General features: G+C 34.1%; 1 protein-coding gene across 2 annotated transcripts in view; it reads left to right on the top strand.

Annotated features, from left to right (window-relative positions):
* The window catches only part of RNF13 (ring finger protein 13), a 129808-nt gene that overhangs the window by 49424 nt on the left and 62535 nt on the right, over positions 1-17849 (top strand). The window contains exon 5 of one of the 2 annotated variants that reach the window (XM_055569383.1): positions 16623-16710. In XM_055569383.1, coding sequence (XP_055425358.1) covers positions 16623-16710 — 88 coding nt within the window. Of the gene's footprint in view, positions 1-16622; positions 16721-17849 lie in introns of both variants that reach the window. The other variant, XM_055569384.1, reaches the window with a different exon arrangement.

The raw sequence follows: 17849 nt of genomic DNA, 5'->3' as shown, positions 1-17849 counted from the left end.
CTGTTTGGAACCTCTAGGAATTTGATGATTCCTATTCACATTGTTGAGGGTGGATCGTCTTTCCTCAGTCTACTGAATGAAATGATAAACATTTCAAAAACCCCCCTCACAGACACCTGCCTAAATATTTTACCAGCTCTCTGGACATCTCTTAGCCCAGTCAAATTAACACATGTATTCAGTTCTCACCTTTCAGAAACTAATCATTGGCTGATAAGTCACACTGTGATATCGTAACTCATGTCAACTGATGTGTAAAATTTTTAATTTGGCTTATAAAGGACAGTGTTATCATGCCAGTGTATAATGTATACAAAATAAGTTTCATAAATACACAAGCTTATGAATTACAGATCACCTGTCAAGGTAGGGTGAGTGGATAAAGTCATCATGATTACTGGGAAAACAACTGGAATCTCATTCCAAAGAAAATTTCTTTTCTAATGGTGATCACTGGTAAACAGGCTATTAGCTTTATTAGCTATAATCTTCAGATCAGAAATCCATGACTGTACTTTTCTGACTTCCAAATTGATGATTAAGTTTTGTAGTAAGTGTGTTACAGAAACCAATCATTTACAATTTATATATGGTACTTCTTTTCTGAATTGCAAATTAATAGCTCTTTGTGGATACTCAGTAGTGGTTCATTCATGTGTAGCCACAATTTTTTATGAATAAATTGACTTAAGAAAATAGTTGGAAAAAGAGCTCATTTTCTTATTCCTGATGTAGCGTGCTAGGACTGAATACTGACAAAAGCTTAATTCAGCACCATACCGTATGCTACAGTATATTGAGAATAGTTACAAAGTGGTTTTTTTGCTATGCCTCCTATCCAAAGTGAAACCCAAATTATCTCAGACAAATGAGAATTGGCACCATCTTACAGAGCTTTCTTTGGTGAAACGAGCCCTTTCCATTGTAGATAGCAGAAGAGAAAAGAAGTAAAAAATATAATTCTCTCAAGATTCTTCAAATGATTAATGGTGGTGGGTATTTCAAGGTTTACTTATTATAAATCTTTAGACTTTTTTTGAAGAACATTATGCTATAATTAAAGAAACCTAAACTTCTCTTATTCCCTCTTAAAAGTAAAAGAGTGAAAGCTCTATGTTACAATAAAGGAGATGACAGATTTTCTACGCAAACTATCCCAAGTGGTTTGTGACTCAAGGTAGCTAATAAGACACTGAAATGCAATTAACAGTTTTTGGAAGGTAGAAAATTGAATTGTTTGTACCATTTTAAAATAGACTACTGTTTTAATTTTTTTTTTAATCTTTTGTCAAAAGAAGCACATTTGAGCCTTTTAGTCTTCTTGCCCTGGAGAGATAATAGCAGAACCCATACTCAGAATTAGTATTTGGATATGTGGAATGTCCAGAAGGCCAGTAATAACTATTGATTACATGCCAGCTGCTTAATCTGAAAACAGTCACTTTTACTTACACTGACAAAAACTGTATCTTCTGAGAAATACAGCTCTTTAGAGGAAAAGCAGAACAATGTTATTTTGTTTATCTTTGTGCACTTGTGCTTCACTGTGACAAAATATAATTGTTTGAAAATGTTAGTTTTTGGTGAGTGTTTGAAATTAGGAAAACATTTCTGGCTTTCTGGTAAATAAATTAAGGCTTTATTAAATCTTCTAGTTAGAAAAATGACTTCATAGCATTCTGAGGCAGAGAGTTCTCAAAAGACTTGAATTGGCATCCCAGTGGGAAATAACATTTAAAAATTTTTGTAAAAATACTTGGTTATTTCAAGAACATTAAAATAATCACTTAAAATAGAACTTTTCTAAACTACACAGATTTCTGTGTTTATAGTAAAAAAATCATTAGTTATCAAAAATCTGTTCATTGCAGTCCAAAATGTTACCTTGTGGTTTTAATGCTAAGTCAACTTCTTCAAATAGTTGATTTGCTTTATTTCAACTGAACTCAAGGGAAGCTTGGTAAACAGAAATGGTGTAGTGCATGTACTTCTGTTGAATCTTATTACTGCTTAATGCTCTAGTGATTATTTTCGAAAAATGTAGCTAGCTGCAGGAGGCTGAAAGGACTTAGATATTATTCCCTCCATATTTCAGGGAGGGGGTTCATTAGATTGGATTGCAGATGAATACAATCCAAGGAATATGTTGGTACTCATTTTCTGTTGGATTGAGACTTTTACAAAACCTAACTGGGGCACAAACCCCTACTTGACCTGTCTTCTGTCTCTGTCAAGTCACATCTGTACTTTGCCTGTCCCCCTACCTTAACCATGAAGAATTTACAAGTCCCAGTAGGTGCTGAGCAGTCTCTTCCCCTCTGTCTTGGTTTCTACCGTGTCCTTCATTTGAGTATCTTCCCTCGCTTGTCTGCCTGGCTTGTTTTAGGTCTCAGATGAAGTTTCATCTCCTACCTGAAACCTTCCCTAATCTTCAAGGCAGAGCAGATCACTTCTTTTATATATTGCTTGTTTAATCCTCTGTCAGCCTCTGTGAGGGAAAAGATCATGTTTTTGTTTCTACAACTCAAATTCCTAATACATTGTGTGGCACTTGGTAGATGATTAATAAATATTTGCTGAATTTAGAATATTTAGAAAATCCTAATGGCTTAAAATTAAATTTAAGTAGATTAGGGAATAAACAGTATTATTGGAACATTCTGTTGGCTTCATTTTCATTTCACTTAATGTTCTTGGAATGCCCTTGTAAGTATTTCTAAATCTAGATAGTCATGTATCCCACATTTTTCTCTGGGTCTAAATATTTTATGATAATTAAAAAATTAACTTAAACATTTTTGGGTTATTTGTGTGATCTTATTATTATAATAACAAATAATAAAAATTTTGGAGTGAAATTCGGTCTTCTTACAAAATAGGCATCTAGTTTTTCTTTCTAAGCTTACCTTTCATTCTCCTCTCTCAGGCCTCCAGGCTGATACAGTATATGGTATTCTCAGAATTGCACTTTTATTTCAGGAGTACTAAGCAAGTAGATATGAACTTAATTAGAAGTTTAACTCATATATTGAAGTCATCTATAATATCATTATTTAAATTTTCTTACTCTTTTCTATATTTCTATAAAGTAACCTATAATGTTTGTCACTAATCTACTTTGGAATCCTGTATAAAAGATTTCACCAAAGAAACATGTTAAATAATACTCAGTAGATGGAAGCATTTCTACCCATATAGGATTCAGATAGCTCTGTGCTACTAGTGCATTAATTTTTTCATTTCTTTCTTCCACCCTTTGGTGAAAATATCTGTGTGTTAATAATTAGGTTCCTTTATATAAAAATTCATTCAGTATTAAAACAGTGAAACATTCTCTTCTTTTACAAGGAAAGTAATATTTAATGAAAGAAAAAGCTGAAAAACAGTAAATTACGTGTACTTTATCCTAACCTAGTGAAAACATATAATGCCAGTAACTGCATTTACATAGCTCTTTAACACACATTCTTTTATTGGAAGTATAGTTGATTTACAATATTATATTGGTTTCAGGTGTACAACACAGTGATTCAAAACTTTTAAGAATTATACTCCCATTTAATGTTATTATAAAATATTAGCTTTATTTTCCTGTGCTGTACAATATATCTTTGTTGCTTACCTATTTTAATCCCATATCCCTATCTTGCCCCTTCTCTCTGCAATCAAGTGACCAACTGAAGTGGCTCAGTCATGTCTGACTCTTTGCGACCCAAGGACTGTAGCCTACCACACTTCTCTATCCATGGGATTTTCCAGGCAAGAGTACTGTAGTGGGTTGCCATTTCCTTCTCCAGAGGACCTTCCCGACCCAGGGATTGAACCCGGGTCTCCTGCATTGTAGGCAGACGCTTTACCGTCTGAGCCACTGTCTACTGATATTTTGTTATATACATTCGTTTCATTGTTTAGATTCCATACATAAGTGATAACATAAAGTATTTGTCTTGTTCTGTCTGAGTTATTTCACTAGTATTACACTCTCTAGGACCATCCATGTTTTTGCAAATGGGACAATTTCATTATTTTTTCATTTTTAGTTGTATACTGCATCTTCTTTAGCCATTCATCTATTGACGGACATTTAGGTTGCTTCCATACCTTGGCTATTGTAAATAATTCTGCTGCAAACATTGGGATGCATGTATCTTTTCAAATTAGTGTTTTCGTTTTTTTCAGATATAGTCCCAGGAATGGGATTGCTGGATCATATGGTAATTCTATTTATAGTTTTTTGATGAGCTTCCATAGTATTCTCCATAGTGGCTGAACCAATTTACATTCCCACCAACAGTGTATGAGGGTTCCCTTTTCTCTACATTGTTGACAACATTTGTTACTTGTAAACTTTTTGATGATAGCCATTCTGACAAAAGGGGCTTCCCTGGTAGCTCAGCTGGTAAGGAATCTGCCGGTAATGCAGGAGACCCAGATTCAATCCCTGGGTTGGGAAGATCCCCTGGAGAAGGGAATGGCTACCCACTCCCGTATTCTGGCCTGGAGAATTCACTATACAGTCCATGGGGTCACAAAGAGTCGGACACAAGTGACTTTCACTTTCATCTTTCCTTCTGACAAATATTAGGTGATATCTCATTGTGGTTTTTATTTGCCTTTCCCTTATAATTAACTATTATGAGGGAAATTGAGCATAATTGAGCATCTTTTCATGTACCTGTTAGACATTTGTATGTCTTCTTTGGAAAAATGTCTATTCAGGTCTTCTGCCCAATTTTCAATTGGGTTCTTTGTTTTTGATACTGAGTTGTATGCAGTTTATATACTTGAGATATTAAGCCCCTATTGATCATATCATTTGCAAATATTTTCTCCCACTCAGTGGGTTATCTTTTTGTTTTAGCAGTGATTTCCTTTGCTATGCAAAAGCCTTAAGTTTAATTCAGTCCCGTTGGTTTATTTTTGCTTTTTATTTCTTTTGTCTTAGGAGGCAAATCCAAAACACCATTGATCTGATTTATATCAAAGAATATTCTGCTTGTGTTCTCTTCTAGGAGTTTTATGATTTCAGGTTTTAAATCTAGGTCTCAAGTCCTTTTTGAGTTTATTTTAGTATGTGGTATGAGGGGATGTTCTAATCTCATTGTTTTCTGTGTAGCCGTCAAATTTTCCCAGCACCAGTTATTTATGAGACTCTCTTTTCTCCATTGTATATTCTTAACTCCTCTGTCTTAGATTCCACACACATTGTTTCCTTTAAAATAAAGTTATTCAGATTATTCAGGTACACATTAAATGAAGAATGTCTAGTTAAGAAGATGGAATCTAAAGAAAGAGGGAAAGATGGCTTATGTCACTGAATTCCTTTTAATGAGAGTGAAAACATCAGACAGATAGATGATACTCCGTGAACACCGTACACCCATCCCCTGCAGATGCCCCGTGTTTCTGATGTTACCCGCTCTCAGGTGAAGTAGCTCTTCCAGTGTGTACTGTAGTGATTCTGAAATATGTGCTGGAAAGAATGATGTTGGATTTAATCTTGGTAGGATTGCCACAGTTCTGGATCTTATTTCAACAATTGCTTATTCCCTACTGTACTGTAATGTTTCCAGAAATTTTTATCCTATAGATAGAATTAACAGTTTTTACATTAAACCTGAATTGCCTACTGTTGTTTCATTCTCATCGTCATTGATTTGATCATTTGACAAAGAAATTTTACTTCTTGATTTCTTCTTACTTCTTCAGATGAAAGAACATAGCTACATTTTGACAGTTATCTCTGTCCTCTAAGTCTCCTCTATGAGTTTCTTTACTTCATCTCTTTCCCTTACAGGGAAAACAGTTTCTTTCCCTGTGTTAGATATCCACATTGGGAAAGAGTGTAGTTTGTGTCCAGGCTGATGGTTGAGTTATTGTTGTTTCCTGTTGGCAATTCTGAGAGAAAAGAAAATCCGTTTTCCAGAGAATTTTTTTTTCAGTTGGCATTTGGAAATACTTAGAAGCAGAGTTACACTACATTTTCTGCAGAGGCTCTATAGAGGCTGGACAGTAAAGTAGTGCTCCAGTTCTCAGATTACAACTGGAAGTGCCAAAACCCACTGTACAGCCAGGGTGGACAGAAGAGTCCAGGCTCCACAACCACCCAGCATCCGTGTGATGCTTTTTTGACTTTTTACCTTTTGTGTTTTCAAACATAGCATAACACAGAAAAACTGTTCATAATGTATGTATGTACCATTTAAGTTGCAATTTAAATAGTAAAATAAATATCTGAGCACTCACTATTTAGCTTAAGAGAGACCTGTTACTTACTAACGTAACCAGACTTCATTGGAGACTTTGTTAGGTAAATCTTTTAGATTTTATTTCATTTACAGATTATATTAGACTTGTATTAATAGCTTGTTTTCGTGCAGGAACTTCCTATTTGGAGAATTCTTATGATAATTTCAGATGTTTTAATAAAATGATGTTAAGTGTACCACAAAGTGACTGCTAATTAAAACTGCTCATTTTCTGTCCTGTGTTTGAAAAGTTTGTGATAGGAAAGATTCTTGGCTGAAGCCAGAGCAAATCCCAGCCAGCATTACTGTGCATTTCCTCTTTCTTTAGAGATTCTTTCTTTTTGCCCCATAATATTTTACCCCCTCTTGCTTGATTCTAGCCTAAAAAAAAAAAAGCCCCATGGGTATATCTTTTCTCACTTCAGTTTCTTGGGAGTAGGACTTATATTTTTATGCAGATCTGTGTGCTGAGCTTACAGTATAGTGCTTAGAGCCCCCAAATGAGTAGGCAGTAGAGGGAGGAGTATATGCAGAGATCTGTCACTAGGGGGCGCTGAGCACCAGAATTCATTCCTAGTAGGCTGATAGCAAGTTTAGATTTATCCTTTTGTTTCACAATAATTTCTTCCAAAAAACTTTATTAACCGTGGTGATTGGGTTAAAATGGAGCTACTGCTGTTGTTAGGATGAGAAATAAGATTTGATTGGAATATGAATCCTGTTAGTATCTAAAAAATCGGAACTTAGTTTGGATCCTTTGTTTTAATATGCACTTTAATATACATAGATAACTAGAGGATACTTTAGGGATACTTTTGTTAAATTTAAATTGCGATTCTCAAAATTAAATATTTAGGCAGCTTTTAACTAATATAGTTTAATTGGTATAGTTCATTATATAAAAGTTTTTTAAAGAAAAGCTTCTTTAATAGCAAGCATCAGAAATAGCTACGTAAAGGTTTATTTGGGTTTTCTTAATGACACCAAGAGAAAAGCATCACTTTTAGTTTTAATCTTTAGTACTAATCATGTGCTAGGTATAATATTAAAACTACATTGGAAACCGCCACATTCAACGACCTATACATTAATGACTTTGATTTTGTGATGGTATGCTACACAATAATATTGTTGGAAAAGCACAATCTATTTTCTGATTGCCGACAATCTACAGAACATTAAAAACTCACTATATGGGTTTCAAACTTTTTTGACTGCAATCTATATTAAGAAATTTATTTTTACACATGTCCCCCTAGTATATATATAGCACACAGCCTATAATAAATTTCATAAAACAGTACTTACCTATATTAGCTAAAATACTTTGGTATATGAAATTTCCTTTTATTAAAAAAAGTTCACCCAGGTTCACTAAATTATTTTATTATCTACAGTGTTCAGTACCTTCAGTATTTAGAATTGCTTTCCCATGTACAAAGATTGACGTTAAAATCTATCACAAGGATATAACATAAGATCTTTAATTAATTTTTAAAGTTCCATGGATTCTGGCTTGTTTTCTGGTCTACTTGAAACGAGTAAGTATGGCTTTGCTGATTTTGCAAATTTTACCAGCCCTGCACCCCCCCAAATTTTCTAATGAAACAAATTCAATTTATCTCTCAGCCTAAGTAAGAAATAAACTTGTTTGTTTGTAACATGCCATTTATCAAAAGGTCAGTGCTCTTAGTATATAACCTAAAATAAAAGAAGGAAGCATGCCTTTGTACCACCATAATGTCATAAAATTCCAGCTTTTAAAACCATGTACTTTTCCTGATGACTTTTTCTTGGAACTTTTTCTGTACTTTTTTTTTTTTTTTTAAGAATAGAATTCTAATCAGGTTTTCTCCTTTGCTTCTGTATTGTAGAAAAGAATGTAAGAGTGGAGCAAGGTTAATGACTACTAGTTGTCTAAATACAGAGAGAGAGGAAGTGACACTTAACATTGAGGAGAAAAACCAGCTAGGATCTAGTAAAGATGTTCATGATGATCCCAAGTCACTGGAAAAGGTCAAATCACATTTGTTGTCTTTTAATTGAGACAGCTAGCAAGATGCAAAATATTTCAGAAAAATTTTTTATCCACAATGACTGAAGTAAAATTTTTGGTATGTTTTTAAGAGGGAACTAAGACATAAATGCATTTTTATGGCATATATCTTTCTGGGTAGGACTTGATAGATAGTTGCCTTAGTTATGATTTAGTTTGACTAAATAAGTATTTATCTAGGCTGGAGATACATGCTAGTGAACAAGATGGTTCCTTAGGAAACATGAAGTCTGGCATTCAAAGAGCTCTAAATGTTATTTTATCAGATCTCTTATTTTTCAAGGTGATGTCAGGATTAATTTTCTGATAATTAATTCTTTTTATTGACACACATGAAACAATGATCTTTTGTTAATTTTTAAGGTAATACTTTAAATTATCACAAATTTAGATTTCTAATATTGTGATTTCTATTAAGACAGCGGGACTTTGGCTTTATTATATTTTTGAGAACATGCTGAGATTAGTGTACATTTATGTCATTTAATGAACTGTGGAAGTTGAAAATTATTCTGTGTAAGGTTAATTATGTGACATTGGCTTGATTAAAATGTATCAGGTTGTTAAAGTACCCAGATGGGTATTAAAAACATAACTCATTCAAGACAAAAGCTTGTGGTGTATATAATAACAAAGATGAAAACAGAGGTATCCTGAAGAAGTTAACATTGTTAATAATTCCCAAGTATTGATATTTTGTCTTTAACTATTTTAAGAGTTGAATCTTTTATGCCTTATTCCTCTCTTTCCCACAGCAGCATTCTCCTCCATGTTCACAAAATGCAGTTACCATGCTTAGGAAATTTATTATTGATAATTGATGAATAACTATATCTAATAATATAGAGTATTAGTATATATGTTTTGTGTGTGTGTGTGTGACATGCACATAATTAGGTAGTATATCCTATCTGATTATATGGAGTACATACCCTTTGGCAGGGAAGCAGATTGAGAGCAAGAAGAAAATACAGTGCTTTTTAATCACTGAAGGTATCACCTGATTGATGGGAGTTTAAGAATATCTCGTCATTCTCTTCCTGGTGTTAATTAAGCAGTCAATTACATCTCTAGATAGATGTATTTTTCTTATTTATACATAAGCCAGAATAGTTGAATTTCCCTAATATTTATTATGTCTTTCTCTACTTCTGTTCTTTCTTTCTTTCTTTTTTTTTTGGTCCTGCTGTGCTGCAAATGGGATTTAGTCCCCCAACCAGAGATCAAACCCACACTCTCTGTATTGGGAGAGCCAATTCTTAACCCCTGGACTACCAGGGAAGTCCCTCTACTTCTAGTCTTATTACTTCTTTAGTAAATAAAACTATAAGTCATCACTGAAATTTCCCCCTAGATCACATTTTTGTTTTGTTTTTATTAAAGTATAGTTGATTTACAATGCTGTGTTAATTACTGCCATATAGCAAAATGACTCAGCTGTACATATACACATTCTTTTCCATTATGGTTTATCACAGGATATTGAATATAGTTCCCTGTGCTCTGCAGTAGGGCCTTGTGTTTATTCTATATATACCAGTTTGCATCTGCTGATCCCAAAATCCCCATCCATCCCTCTCCTACCACTCTCCCCGCTTGGCAACCACTAATCTATTTTCTGTGTCCCTGATTCTGTTTCTGTTTCATAGATAGGTTCATTTGTGTCATATATTAGATTCCACATATAAATCACATAAAAATTTTAATTCTGCATGAATTACAATCTGAAATATTTCAGTATAGTATTTTCTTTCAACCTCCTAATTAAAATTAATGACCTTTTAACACTTAATAAAAATGTTGAAATAATGAACTAAAGGTTGTATTATCATTCAAATTAGAAGAGGATATATTTTAAATGGCTACTACTCTCAAACATCTTTTGCCCGGCACCTGAAGGCAGATAACATCAGAAACACGGGGCATCTGTAGGGGGTGCATGTACGGTGTTCATGGAGTATCGTCTGTCTGAAATAATCTTGGTTTTTAGCTTGCCTTTTCACTATTGTTCAAACATTAAAATTATTCCTTATGCAAGGGAAAAATAACACTAGAATTCAGTTAAAGACTTCAGAACTTTAAATACATTTCAAATAAAAAAATGTTTCAAATGTGTCTCATTTTACACGAACATCCAGACTACTGTCTGATATAATAATGAGGTTCTTTTCATGGTTCTCTTTCATCAAGAAAAGTTACCTCATAACATTTTTAGCATTCTTGCAGGTATACTAGAAATAAGTATACACAGATTTACTTATTTGTAGTGTATCCTCTCAGGGGAAAATTAAAGTGTACTTAAGTTTAGTTCATGTATAGAACTTAAAGGACATTGAAGACTGTAAGATATATAAAACTGAAGGGATGATATTTTATTAGAAGTTTAATTATTTTTCACAACCAGGCAGCAATCTTTATTCCAGATATTTGTTGAATGAATTAATTTGCTGAAAATATGTACATTTAAATCTCAGGTCCTGATATTTTATATTCTACCTATATAGAAACCTCCCTACCTCTCAAATTTAGTGTACTCAGAACCATTCTCTTGTTTTTCCTTATGAAAACAAGCTCTGTTTCTCAGCTTTCACATTTTTGGTTAAGTACATTCCTAAGTTCCCTAGATTCAAAAGTTGGTTTTGAAGAAGAATGAAAATATTGTTCTTTCAGATCATTGCAATCATCCTGCCTTGTCAGAACAGCTTCCAAATCTTCAGTCTTATCTTCTCCATATCAAAGTATTACCAGATTGTTCTAAAACATTGTTTTAGCCATGTCACCTCCTTATTCAAGTGCCTGTTGTGAACCTTTAAGGTTCCTGGTGACTCAGATGGTAAAGAGTCTGCCTGCAATGCGGGAGACCTGTGTTCGATCCCTGGTTGAGAAGATCCCCTGGAGAAGGAAATGTGAACCCTTAATGGGGAAGACCCCACATCTACTTTACTGAATGGCCTTCAAGATACAGTACTATCTGTCCTTTTTTCCCATCTCTCCTAACCTCTGACTTTCCAACAGCAGCTGTAAAATTGAACAGCAATGACAGTAATCATAACTAGCACTTATTTAATATGTGCCAGGCACTGTTTAAGCACTATTTTAAGTGCTTGCCATGTATTTAGTAATTTAATCCTCAGAATGACTCTTTGAGTGTATTATTATGCTCATTTTACAGAAGTTATTTGCTTAAGTTTATACAGCTTGTATATAACAGAGTCAGAATTTGAATCCAAATAATCTCCTTCCAAGAGTATAATTTTAACTCCTCTGCTGGAATTAGAGAGTCTTCCTTTCTGTAACACTCTTTTTCACTTATTAAGGTCCTTCTTTGTGTTTTGTTTTTAGTATGCCTTGCTCAGTCCTGCCTTTTGCCTTCTTATTTCTCTCTTCCTCTCACATGAGAAATTTCCCAACAACTCTTTCCTGTTGACGCAGATTTCATCTCTATTAAAATGTTTCAGGTCCTATAAAATCTGCCATAGGTACTTCAATATAACTTTTCCCTCTCTAAGTTTTTATAAACTCTACCACACTATTTGAGCACTTTTCTTTTTGGCTTATACTCTGATTTGTATATGTTTTATTTTGCCCATAAGATTTTAAGATTAATGTCCTGTGAGTTTTGGTACTTTCTTAGTATCAAAGAAAGTAATCCCTTAAAGTGATCTCTTTCTTAATCCCTCTTTTTAGACATTTGTAAAATGTTAAACCAGGTTAGTGATCCTATTTCTCATTCTGATTCATTGGGAAACTCCATGCTTCTCTATCTAATCAAATAAAATTGTTTTCAAATCTCAGCTCTGCCTAAGTGTGACTTTAGGGTATATTCATTTCTAGAATATCGAAAAGAATATCTACATGGTAGAGTTCTATCAGATATTAGAGATAGTATATGTAAGGGACCAGCACATAGAGGCTTCTTTTATTCATAGATAGAGCCTTTGGTCTGGAACCTTGTTGTATATATTCTGTCAACAGTTTCCTCCACCTCCTCATGCCTGTGTGTCCCTTAAAAAATTTCTGCTTATGATCATCTTGACAGCACAGTGAATTCTTTCTTCTTACAAGGTCTGTTTATTAGTGTCAATATCACCAGTTCGTCCAATCTGGAAATAAGATGAACTATTATTTCATTCCCAGGATTCCTTTTAGAACCTGTCTCATTGAAGGTTCTTCCATTAGCAGTCGCTGTCTTCAGGTATACCGGCTATTTACAATAACAAGTCGGCAGTCCCATATTTCTTTAAAATTTGTGGTCAGGTGCTACCTGGTCTACATAATTTAGTTGCAGTTAATTGGTTGATTAGATGTAAACTAGTACATTTAGCACAACTTGAGTCTCCTTAAAAAGGCACGTTTGCAGTTCAATTCAGAAGGTCTTTTTGTGCAATTTTCTGTTTGATCGCTATTTTGAAATTTAGGTTTGTTCACTGTGTCTGCTTTTTATTAATGAATCTTTGAGTTCTCTGCTTCCATCTGACAACATGTTTGAGATTGCATTTTATGAATGTGAAACCTTGCACATGCTTACTGATGATTTAGGCCTTATTTCTGCCTCCTGTGTTTTTGAAAATACCAGCTGCTGTATAGTTAAAAATGTAATTTAATTTGATTGACACATGATTTTTGCAGTTCATAACATGCATATATTTTCCTTGTTTGTATTCGTAAGCCCATTGGTCCATATGTTAATGTGTTTCTTTGATTTAATTTCATTATTTTAAAAATCAGTAACAACAACAACAAAAGTCTTGGGGAAGCCTTCTTATTAAATTTTTGAAACATGTTTCTATTTTCTGGAATTCACACTTGTGCTTACAAAACTCCTTCCTATTTTAGTGGTTTTCTATTTTAAGAATTTTATTTTTTAATTAGAGAACAGCTTTTGATATTAATCTAATTTTATATTGTATTTATGGAACCAATTGCATTTTGGATACGTGAAAGAAACATATTTCCTCAGTTGCTCAATGCAGTTTTCAGAAACTGCTGGCTAGACTTAGTTACACACATAGCAGATTGCTGTAAAGCCATTAATTTATATTGGTGATTTTTAACAATGCAGTTCAGAAAGCCTCTTTTAAGAGTAATGATATTTTGTCCCTTCTTTACACATAGACAACTGCAGAAGATTAAAGAACCCCATAAAGCCTTGTTTTATAAATGGGGTAGTATGTATAATGCATAAATATAAGATACTATAGAAGATCTTTAAGAACAGTATAACAGGTATAAATACCAAGTGGGAAGCAGCTATATGGGTGCTTGGGACAACATGTGGACCAGGGCATTAGAATAGGGCATGGAACAGGACAGGCTTCATGGAGGTAATGGAATTTGAAGCCTGATTAGGGATTCAGAACCCGAAGGCTGTTCCAGGCAGAGATGGTAGCTTGAGCAAATAGAGAAGCTAGAAAGCACCTGACCTGTTTGGATGTCCAGGAGTATTGAGTCTCTTTGAGGATAATGATTGTTTCTGATTCACCTTTAAGTTCTGCATTGTGCCCAATACACAGTACCTTACATGTTATGTAAATTCAACAAATATTTACTAAACTGAACTATGTTGTTTTACATACACTTGATCATGGTTCCCGGGACCACTTTTCTCTGTATCCTAACATGTTGTATCTTTGCTCACAAATACATATTTTTCAGGGAAACAAGTCAATTTGTAATATCAGTGACTTTGTGTATTAGTTGGCTTTAAAAAGAAAAGTAAAAGTTAAGTTTTATATAAGGAGAGAACAGCTTTTGATATAAATTTTGTATTTCTTAAATTGTATCTCTGGAAACACTTGCTTTTTGGATTTGTGAGAGAAATATTTCTCTGTAGTTACTTGTCTAGCTTTTTTAGGAACAATTAAATGGTCATTAAAGCATCAGATAAATTAATAGCAACCCCAACCAAGTATACTTTAGTTTAAATAAAAGCTAAGTGAAGTCTGTCCTGCTATGAAAATGTAATGAATAAATAATAGGTTAATAAATAAGTAGCAGATAAGGTTTAGAAACTATTATGTCCTTCTTGAGAGATTTTTTTTTTCTTCCCTTGGAAAGCAATAAAATCTATGGGTAAAAGACTGTAGAGGTTGGCGTTTTTAAAGTTTTAGTTGGGTAACAAAATCCACCTAAAATTAAAACATGCACACACAGGCAAAAAGTAGTAAACTTATTTATTTATTTATTTATTTTTGGTTGTTGACTTTTCCTTGCATGACTACAGAACATTCCTTGTAACGGTTCTGTTGGCTGGTTGGTTTTCTTGTCATTATTCCAAACATCAGAGCAGTAGGTCCTATGTTGGTGAACTATTTATGCTATTTTAATTCATTAAAAAAACTTAGAGTCCCAGGTTTGATCCCTGGGTCAGGAATATCTCCTGGAAAAGGAAATGGCTGCCCACAACAATATTCTTAACTGGAGTATTCCATGGACAGACAACCCTGACCGGCTATAATCCATGGGGTTGCAAAGAGTTGGACACGACTGAGCAACTAACACACACACACAATTTTCTCTCTTGTATTTGTAATGTTATAATATGAGCTATTAATTTAAGCACTTACACATTTTCTCATTCTAGAAATATTTAATGAGTGCTTACTCTGTGTCAGCCTGCTATTTCATAGGAGTCATAGAGACTATAAAGGCTTCCCTAGTGGCTCAGTGGTTAAGAACTTGCCTGCCAATGCAGGAGATGTGGGTTTGATCCCTGGGTCAGGAAGATCCCCTGGAAAAGGAAAAGGCATCCCACTTCAGTATTCTTGCTTGGAAAATCCCCTGGGCAGAGGAGTCTGGTAGGCTACAGTCCATGGGGTTTCAGAATCAGACATGTCTTAGTGACTAAGCGCACCCACAGAGAGACAAAATATTAATTCTTTGAGGCATTTGCAGCTTTATATTTTTTTTTGTTTGGTGGTAAGATAAAATTATTCTGATTAACCCACATTATTATCTCTTTCAGAATTCCAACTTTCATTGGTGAGGTAGTTTTAGAGTCAGGGTAATGTAGAAGGGAATTTTACTCTCGCCTGAGTAGGGTTGACTACATGAGCCTCATTTCTCTCACCTACCATTCAAGTCCAGTCTGCTGAACACTTGGGCATTCCTTTTATTCTTAGGAACTTGACTTTTTGGGCTTTCCCTTAGTCTTTGCAGCTTGATGCAGGTCTTTGTTGAATTACTGTAGAATTTTGAATCATTGTTATGCTGATACCTAAAACAGAGCTAATATTAGACCTTCTGGGAATTATTTTTAAAATTAATTTTAGAAGTATTGATATTATAAAGAAACTTTGAGACATATCACTATGCAGTGATTATAAGGTGATATATTTCAAATTTCTTGCCATAGTAAGTATTTAGAATTATATGTATATAGTTTTCAAAGTATTCAAAACTATTATATATATTTACATACCCAATTTTCATTTTATTTAACCAGTATGCAAATAATAACCCTCAATTTTACCAAATGGTTGAAAGGTGGTACAATAAGGGGTTAGTCTGTGTTTATTTTTATTTAAAAAAAACTGTTACTTTAAAAGTGAAGTGTGGTAACATGTGTTAGATACTTTTCAGATCTTTGTTTTAAGAAAATTCTACTACATATCTAGCCATATTCTTATGGTGTGAAACTATTAATATTTCGGAAACTAGTTTTAGGAAAGATTATATAGCTAAATAGAACCAGAGTAAGCAACTTCAGGCTGGAGTATTTTTATTTTTAATTTTTTCAAAGCTTTAGAAAAGCTTTCTAAAGAAAATGGTTGTTGATGAAGCTAATAAGAATAGCTTTTATTTTACCTATTTCTTTGTATCATCATGGTGTTAAGCATTTTAAAATTATTTTACATATGAGAAAAATATTGTTGCTATTTTGTCTTAAACTTGGGGAAACTGAGGATTAAGGAAGAAAAGCAATTTGCTCCAAGTTTATTGCACTAAGTAGTGGAGGTAGATTTGACTTCTCAAGGGCTGATGGCTCTTGAGTATGGTCCCAAGTCTGTATCCCGTTAGAGCTAGACAGGGTTAGTGCTTTGGATCCTTTTGGTAGGTAGCTTATATCTCTGTCCTTTATTTGCCTCTCATTTCACTTAATACCTTGAGTGAAATAAAAAAGATATCTAAAGAAGTCCTTGATAATCAATTGTAAAAGGTTCTGTTTCAAGAACACACTTGAGATCTGTTTATATATATATATTATATATATACATAATCTAGTCTGTCCTTTATGGAGTTGTTGATCTATGTTCGTTGAAGTCGAGGGACCTTATGGCACTTTCTTCCTCATATCATGACTGTTTTCTGACTTGCAGGTTTTAAATGCACAGAGAGCAGGATACAAAGCAGCCATAGTTCACAATGTTGACTCTGATGACCTCATCAGCATGGGATCCAACGACAGTAAGTACAGGTATCACTTTTCTTCTCTCCTGTTTGACCAATCGTTCGAAACTAAAATTTACCAGAGTCTCTCTTCTTTGATTTTCTGTTTTAGAAAGCAAAATTTCGTCCCCATCAGAAAGATAATTTCCACTTCTTAAACCTCTTGGGATAATTTTGCTCACAGTATAAGTGGAATTGACTTGTTCTTTTCTGAACAGTTTGTTGTTGTTGCCGGTTTGTTTTTTTTAACCTATGTGTTTCATTTTTGAGGATGTGTTGTTATTTTGGTAAAAGCTAAAGGAAAACCAAAGCTTTAAATAGAGATAAGCATGTTGAGTTTAGGATGCCATAGGAGAATTTTTGTGATTTATTTAGAGATTCACAACGTTAAATTTTAGAATACGCAGAAATACTAAGTAGCTGCTGTATTCCTGTGGAGTGTCAGAGCCGCGTACTTGTCCTCTCTTACACCAGTTGGTTATTATTAGCCCCTTAATATTTATTGGCATGCCTATAGCTTTTTGTTCAAAATGGCAATATCTTTCCTTATTCTCTATGAAATATTAGCTTGTAGGGAAAATGAGCCAATTTTAATGAAATAACTGGCTTTAATCAGACTGATTTTTAAGCTGTATGCTTTCACTTAATTTATTGAGAGTGATAAAGGTGTCTCCTTTATGTTAATGAGGCTACTTTTGGGCCCCACCAAATGATGGGGCTGGTTGCTAGGAGAACTAAGTAGGTGATTAGAGGATTGGAACTTTCAGTCCTACCCCCTAACCTCAGTGGCCAGTGGTTTAATCATTCATGCCTATGTAGTGAAGCCACCATGAAAACCTACAAGGACAGGTTCAAAGAGCTTCTGGGTTGGTGAAGGTGTGGAGATGCTGGGAAAGTTGCACTCCTGGAGAGGGCACAGAACCTCTGCATCCCTTCCCATATACCTTGCCCTATACATCTCTTTCATCTGCTTGTTTCTGAATTATGTCTTTTCTTAATAAACTGGTAATCAAGTAAATAAAATGTTTCTTTGAGTTCTGTGGACTGCTCTAGCAAATTAATTGAACCCATGGGGTAAGGATTGTTGAAACCTCCAGTCTATAACTGGTAGGTCAGAAGCAAAGTCAACAACTTAGACTTGGTGGCTGGCGTCTGAA

Source organism: Bubalus kerabau, chromosome 2 (genome assembly GCF_029407905.1).
Source record: "Bubalus kerabau isolate K-KA32 ecotype Philippines breed swamp buffalo chromosome 2, PCC_UOA_SB_1v2, whole genome shotgun sequence".
Taxonomy (NCBI): Eukaryota; Metazoa; Chordata; class Mammalia; order Artiodactyla; family Bovidae; genus Bubalus; species Bubalus kerabau.
The sequence above is the reverse complement of the archived record's forward strand: the minus strand, read 5'-3'. Positions and strand labels throughout refer to the sequence as shown.